The 8,290-nt window shown below is 41.6% G+C and overlaps 1 protein-coding gene across 1 annotated transcript; it reads left to right on the forward strand.

The window, feature by feature from the left end:
- The first annotated feature begins 4,612 nt into the window (after positions 1-4,612).
- Positions 4,613-5,075, forward strand: LOC117053161 (cytochrome b5-like). Its single transcript, XM_033160710.1, is given in 3 exon segments — positions 4,613-4,849; positions 4,852-4,963; positions 4,966-5,075. Coding segments are annotated over 3 exon segments (438 nt in total). The 3' UTR covers positions 5,055-5,075.
- The last annotated feature ends 3,215 nt before the right edge of the window (positions 5,076-8,290 follow it).

Consider the following 8,290-nt stretch of genomic DNA (forward strand, 5'->3'; position numbering starts at 1 on the left):
TCGGGTTAAGAACTTTGCTTCAGGATGAGAACAGAAATCGGGCGGCAGGTGCAGCAGTGTGGCGGCAGCAGGAGACCCCATTAGCTGAAGTGGTACCTCAGGTTAAGAACAGTTTCAGGTTAAGAACGGTCCTCCAGAACGAATTAAGTTCTTAATCCGAGGTACCACTGTATTGAATAAAAAGCATCAGCAAGAACTTTCCTTGTTTTATCTATTCCTGGCAACCTACCATGGGGGCTTGGATCCTCTGACACCTGACAGTGAGAGATTTCAAGGATCCCAGAACATACCTTGGGTTTGGTTTCCTTGGAACGAAGGTCACTGGGGATTGGCGGCATGGCTGTGATAGAACTAGGGTGGCCAATATGGTGCCCCCAAAGTCCTATCCATCCCAGCTACCCTTGCCAATGATTTAAAAATGATGGGAGTTGTAGTCCACAATGTCTGGAGGGCAGCACATTGGCTACCATTGAGCTAGAAGAAGCCTTTGAGGGGCTGGTGATTGGTGCCATAAGCTACTCATTCCAATTCTGAAGTAGGAAGTTGCCTTGCCCTGCATTGACCACAAAGATGTGGGACATAATATGCTAATGATGGATTGGGAAAGGCTTTGGAAGTCAGATATGAAATTTACTGCATGTACTTACTGAAAGAGGATTACATAAAAAATGATGTATCGGTGGTATTTAACCCTGGTTAAATTAGCAAAAATGTATAGAACAAGATCTAATAAGTGTTGGAAATGTAAAGAAACAGAGGGTGTGTTTTATCATATGTGGTGGGAATGTAGGAAGGTTAAAAACTTCCAGGAAATGATTTATAATGAAATGGAAAAAAATGTTTAGAGTCACCTTTGTTAAAACAAACAAACAAACAAACAAAACACAACCCAAAAGCCTTTTTATTAGGAGCAGAGATTCCAAAAGACCAGAAAAAATTGTTTATGTATACTACGAAGGCCGCCCAGATACTATTAGCCCAAAGGTGGAAAGAGGAAGCAGACCCAACCAAAGAAGATTGGCAAGCCAAGTTAATGGACTATGCTGAAATGGCAAAACTAACTGGAAAACTCAGAAATCAAGATGACAAGAAATTTTAAAAAGAATGAGAAATGTTTATTATGTATTTGCAAAAGTATTGTAAACAGGTTAATACATGGGCAGGATTTTAAGAACACTTGGAATTTTAGAAATAGTGATAATAATTTGGAGTAGAAATGAAATGCAGTTGAAAAGAAAATTCAAGGAACTGTGGGGGAGGGGGGAGTCACAGGATTCAGAGAATCCCATTTTATGGGTTTGATATTGTTTTTGTGTATATTTTTCTTTGTTTGTGGTGGTTGTTGTGGTTGTTTCTTTATTTTTTATTTTTGTTGAAAATTTAATAAAAATATTATAAAAAAACACATGTGTAAAAAAGAAACCATCTATCATAAAGACACAACAGTCTCCACTGTGCCTCATTTCCAAAAGAAAACACAAACTCTGGGTAAGTGCCTGGAACCCCTGGAATCTTGCACTGCTTGGAGATTGGGGTGGCATGCAACCATATTTACACTTGAGGATTCATTTATTTCTATGTCAATATTTCCCCTGCGTGGATCATCCACTGTCAGAATGTTTATTTTTCATGCACTTCTGTAGGTTTGGAAACTCCAGTCTAATGTGAATGTTCCTTGTGTTCTGCCTTATTGAATCCCTTCATTATTTCGAACACTTCTGCCAGCGTGCGCCGAGAGCCTCCTTGTTCCCATTCAATATATGCTTCATTGTCTCTGCAAAAAAAGAACCGACTTTGTGGGAAATGACAGGAGCAGGCATCTAATTTGGCCTCGTATTCTCTTTGTGAGGAGCAAAGCATTTGTCCGTGCTTTACATACTTCATCTCCGCTTCGCTAGTTCAAGGTACAGTGTTACTTTTATCGCCACTTTCAGAGGGGGGAAACAGATACAGATGTTGTATAAGAAAACAGATTTCTCCCAGAACCAACACGCCAAGGCAGTGTCACCCCTCTTTTCTCAGTAGTGGTATCTCAGATAAAAAGAGACAGCAGACATATTTTATTTCATGCCTCATGAACAAACAAGGAACACTGTGGGAATTTCTCTTTTGTAACATTCCCTTGCATTGCTTTTTTAAGAACAATGAACAAGCTGCATCTTTACATCACAGTGGGAGAAATTTTTATTCTCTGTGTTAAAACAGATGCACTAGTTCATTTTTACTACTACCGGTATCTGAACTGGTTCCTTTATTATTTTTTTCTCCCTCCGTTTTCCCTTCTATTGTACAATATTTTAAGTAATAATTATTATCGGATCCCTAATGCTATTTATAGTTTGGTTTAAGCAGCATGATAAATGTCGCTAAGAACTTATCAAGATTCTTTCACAATCACACTTAAACATTACTGCCATGATTGGCAATGATGCTGATCATAATTAGCATCTGACTTTTCCATAAGACTCAGAATAGACCCATTGAAATCCATTGGCTCAACTAACTGATGTTAATTAATTTCATGAAGCCTGTTCTGAGTACAACTTAGATACGGTGGAACCTTGGTTCTCGAACATCTCCGTTGACGAACGATTCAGAACCCGAACACCAAAAGCCCAGAAGTAATTGTTAGAGATTTCAAAGTGCCTACGTGCAGAAAGTCAGCTAATCACTTATGTCTATTAACAGTTGGCTGAAAGCCAAGATCTGCTCTCTCTCCAGACCCTTAGCAATGACCTGTGATTGGTCAAGGAGTTCCTAAAGAATGAGCTCTGTGTGAGAGCTGGTGTTGTGGTGTTTGTAGTTTGGTTACTGAAGGTTGAGAGAGAGAGAGACAGAGAGGAAAGGTTTTACTTTTGTTTCTTTTATTTCCAAAGTCTGTACATAGTAACTTATGGATACTAGTTGCTTCAATAAATGCTGTATATAGTTATCCAAGTGAGTTGCTGAGTTCCTGCGTTGTGCTGTCCAGTCAATGCTCTACAGCCAGAAGCTTCCAGAAAACCTGTGTTCACTCTGCTGTGTCCAGGACTACGTTATTTCCTGACACTAAATCTTAAGAGTAATTGCTTCCATTTTCGAATGCACCTCGGAAGTCGAACAGCTTCCACTGCGTGTTTTTCCATTTTTTCAATGGATTTTTGCTGACCACCCATTGATCCTTGGTTTTCAAACATTTCAGAAGTCGAACTGTCTTCCAGAACAGATTATGATAAAAAACCGAGGTTCCACTGTACAACACAACAATGATAATAATTGGAAGCGACTTCAGCACAGGCTCCCACTATGTGGACTTTCCAAGGACATCAAATGTTTCCATTCTACATTTGATCCCATATCTAGAAGGAAGGGGAAAGGGGGCATCTGACTATACGGTGCCACCTTCCACTGAACCAATGACACTGGTCCATCTAGCCCTAAAACATTTAATTTGTCCAGTATTGACTCCCCAGAGACTTAGGCTGAAACCTTTTCTGATATTTTTAAAGTAGAAATATTGAGATTTAAACCTTGAACATTCTCTTCCCTGTTACTAAACTAGGGCTCCTCTGAACCATTAAGGCTTCTTCCCATCAGCCTTTGGCTGTTGGTCTTACTGGGAACCAGAATGTAACCACCTGCCACAGTTATTGTGTTTAGCCTGGATGTGTTTAGCCAGCTTCAAATTCTCTATTTGGTTTTGAAGTTGACACATGGCCGTCTGCAAGTGACTATCTCTAATCCAGACATACTACACGTGCTATTGTGAGTTTGAAATGCAGCTATGATCTCCTTGGAAGAAAGCTGGGGTATAAAATAAAGAGCTGGCTGAAGAGGGAAAACTGTCTTCATTAACTGAAATAACCCCTTTTAAAAAGGAAGCAAATAAACCCAACTGAAAAAGAATAGTCAGGAAACAGTTAATGTTCTATTGAATGCCATTTCCACATTTTATTCAAGTCAGGGAAAATTAGTCTGCTGCCTGAATGTTAAATCCCTTACATTGCACTGGGCTCCTTCTGATTTTATTATAAATCATGTATAAAATTCAATATCACTTAGCCAAAGAAATGTATGAAATCCAATCTTCCAAATTAAAACTCATGAACATTGTTGGAGACAACATTCATCTTATATAGATTGCAGCTCCTCTGTACACAGAGATTTGCTTAATGCTCAAATAATATGCATTTATGTCTAATTAAAATAAATGAAGCAAGATGGCAGGCAAGACTATCAGAACTGTGTCCTCAGAATGAAAGAGGATAAGCAGAAGACCCAAAATGCTTCAGAACACGGTGTATTGTGTTCAGTCATTTGAGGACATATGCTCTCTGAAGGAAAGAATGTAAATAAAACTTGGCCAAATATAATTCTTCCTAGGCATAAAGTTGGTCCTCCAGCTTTTTTCTTAAACTTATGAACTTACTCCCAACATTTATGCAGAACTTTTTATTATTATTTAATTTCAAGGATGGTGGGAGTATGTATCCCTTAATTAAAGCAACCTAATGCCTATCCAATACTTCCCAACGTCTGTATATCTTGGGGCTACAGATGTTGTTGGGCAACAACTTCCACCATCCTTGGTGGAAGCCCAAGAATCCCCTTCAGTTGAGGTGGGCAAGTCTGAATGGGGTTAATGAAGGAGCATGGAAGCGGCAGGGATGTGCCGCAGCCCCGCGAAAGGGGGCCCGTCTTCACCCTGGACGAAGTGGCAAAGCAAAACACCGACAAGGAGACCTGGTTGGTCATCAGCGGACGCATCTATGACATCACCTGCTTCCACAGCGAGCATCCAGATGGAAAGGAGGTTCTGCTCAAACAAGCTGGTAGAGATGCCACTGAGAACTTTGAAGATATTGGACACTTATCTTGGATGCCCAAGAGATGCTCGACCAATACCTTATAGGAGAGGTTCATCCATGTGACCATAATCCTAATGCCTCCAGGGTTCCAAACAAGTCTCCATCTAAAGAATCAAGTTCTGGACAGTCGGGCTCATCCCTGTTTTAGGAGCCCTAGTCTTGGGATTGATGTATCACTACTACGTGATGGATGTGAAATCCTCCTGATTTGACCTTGCTGAACCTTTAGGACTGGAAAACCACTGTAAATGGTGGGGTTTTACTAAATTCTGATAAACACCTAGATTTTGTCCTTTACTTGTATCAGTCAACCCAGCAGCCCTGGTGTCTGTAAAGCCAAGTGGGAATTTGGTGGTGCCCACTGTTATCTTTCTCGTAACTGCAGAAACAGCAACTGCAGAAACAGCAACTTCCTGCCATTCCATGGCATTTCTGTCACCATTGACCATGAGTCAATTTTCATCCAGCAGCTTCTGGTTCATCGTGATGGTGCCTCTGACCCATGTTAGCCTGCCCCATTAAGTACCAGCAGAAAGAGAGGCATGCTGTCATCATTCCTCTCTAGCAGGAGACCAGCAAGACAAATAGCGCCCCCCGAACAGCACAGACTGGGATAATAATAATAATAATAATTTATTATTTGTACCCCGCCCATCTGGCTGGGTTTCCTGCCTCTTCTCAAGTGTTTTCCTTCAGCTTCTTTATGTACATGGTTCTTGAAATGGTTAAATGAGTGCATTTTTTATTCAGTCTTCTGGTTTACATAGTCCCAACTGTCTGCCTCTTTAATCTGCCTGATCTGTAATAAAGGACTCTCTGATTACTCTGGTTAAGAAACAACAACAACTTCCACTATCCTTGATCATTGGACCTTCCTAATGGGAGCTGGATTCCAAAACATCCAGAGAGCCACTAGCTCTGATGCTTGTATGTCACCAGCCCTTGTTAAAGCATAAAGGACATATAAGTAGCAGACCCCTTATAAATGGGCTGCAGAGAAGGTTTAGAAATGTTGCAATATTTTAATGACTTAAAAGGTAAAGGGACTCCTGACAGTTAAGTCCAACCGCAAACGACTCTGAGGTTGCAGCGCTCATCTCACTTTATTGGCCAAGGGAGCTTCTGCAGACAGTTTTTCCAGGTCATGTGGCCAGCATGACTAAGCCACTTCTGACGAAGCCAGAGCAGCACACGGAAAAGCCGTTTACCTTCCCGCTGGAGCAGTACCTATTTATCTACTTGCACTTTGACATGCTTTCAAACTGCTAGGTTGGCAGGAGCAGGGACCGAGCAACGGGAGCTCACCCCGTCACGGGGCCTCGAACCGCCGACCTCCCGATCGGCAAGTCCAAGCGGCACAGTGATTTAACCCACAGCGCCACCCGAGCCCCTGCAATAACTTGGTTCAGATCAAAATGCAAATATCTTGAGCTCTGATTCTTATGAATGCAATGTATGAGAAGTCCAATCACCTTTTATCTGGTGTATGACTTTGCAGCCAGTGAGCCAAGCCTCAACAGTTTTCTGGCATAAGGGGAGGTATGCTGCCTTCCCCCTTACATCATTACCAGCCATGTCATCTGTGCTGGGGACAGCCAAGCCAATCTGCTGCCATGGAGGGTGTGGCCATGGGCCATTTAATTTTGGCATAGCCGGCTGGCTCACTCCTCCTTGCCTTTTCGTCAGATCACAATACCCACCCACCCACCCTCTTTTCATGCTTTGCTCTGATATGACCTTGCTTTGGCAGTTGTCAGTCACCTGGTTGTTGGGGACATGTAGGAATTTTTCCACTTGGCAAATTGGCACCACCATTTGGTTTTTGCCTACCTAGTAGCAATCATCACAACTTTTGTGAGGTTAGGCATTGGGTAAGCCTTTGTTTGTTTGGAGGGGAGGTTGTTGCCTCGCCTGCCCCTCCTCAGTAAAGGTATCCAGTTAAAGGGATCCAAGTTGTGAATACTGTCTGAAGCCTGGACAGTCACAGCCCCTACGGGGACCCCATGGGGTGCCATTATCTGACGTAAGTTATAGGGCACCCGCTATCGGAGGTTTGCCCTTCCGTGGACTCCCTGCAGACGGGCAGGATTCAATATATAGCCTGGCTTCACCCTAATATCTAAGCCAAACCGCTCACATCTGTAACCAATAAAGTTGTGGCCTATTTGAACCCATAAACCAAATATTCCGTGTCAGTGTGGTTTATTGTTCTCCTGGGAAATTTGGGGCTTGGGTGCCTTAGCATGCAATTAATTCTCTTCAATTCCCCAGAAGTTCCTTTCCAGGGAAATGAGATTATGTGCATGTGTCACTGGAGTTCAAACTGACTGGGCTACTTTTTAAGTTTTATGCAGTTCCTCACCCAGAGCTAAAACCTTCCCTTTTCACAATTTATTTGAGGGATTGTGGTAGTTGAATGCTTAGGCAGCTGTCCCTTATAGCTGGTGCTTCAGGATGAGTGCAGGGTGAGTGAAATAAGGCTACGCTCCCTGGCTGTCCTGTTTTGGAACCAATAAGAAGCCCATGTGGAATTGCAAGAAGGGTGAGCTGATTTATTCAGCACCAAGGAGAGCTCCTAATGAGCAACTTGCTCTGATTAAGGCTAGAGATGAATTAAGGCATTTTAAGCCACTGTCTCCATTCTTCCTTGCTTATGCTCTGTTGGAGAATGACAGACATTTGAAGGGACAAGGCTTTGGAGTGATGAAGAAACTTCTTTGATGGAACAATGGCTGCCAATGATGCGCACCCTCATTTTTCATCTCAGTTCAAACAAGTATGGCAGGTTTCTTTTTTCTTTTTTTTAGGGATTCATAAACCCTCAAATCCTGTTGAACAGAGGTGATGGGGGAGGGATGAGTGTGGAAATGTGGTCAAATATTGATGTATCTACAACTGTTGCCTACCTCCAGCATTGAGAATACAGTTTGTGTTGACCATCTTCTCCCTCTTGCACCATGTGCCTTGTAGATATTAAATAATAATAATAATAATAATAATAATAATAATAATAATAATTTATTGTTATTATATTATTATTATATTATTATAAATAACAATAATTTATTATTATACCTCACCCATCTGGCCGGGTCTCCCCAGCCACCCTGGGTGGCTCCAATGCCCATTAATGTTTTCTCCTTTTAAAAAAGAGAATTAAATTGACTCTGTGGAATTGCTCATAGAGCACGTATGCACTTAACTCTAGAAAAATCTATGTTTGTCTCTCCAAGTTAATGTGAGATCAGAAGAGAAGAATCATTCTCACACTAATTATCCATATCGGAATTTACCTCCATAGGCTGCAACAAAATGGATCATTTAGTTAGGGTCCAGGTATTATTTTCAAAGGACAATATGAAGAAAGCTAAACAGAAGATCTCTTTATAAACCCATGTCTATCTTCCTTATGCAACATGTGCAGAATTTGTTGAATCTCTGGC

The sequence above is a fragment of the Lacerta agilis genome, chromosome 9, assembly GCF_009819535.1.
Source record: "Lacerta agilis isolate rLacAgi1 chromosome 9, rLacAgi1.pri, whole genome shotgun sequence".
NCBI classification, from domain to species: Eukaryota; Metazoa; Chordata; class Lepidosauria; order Squamata; family Lacertidae; genus Lacerta; species Lacerta agilis.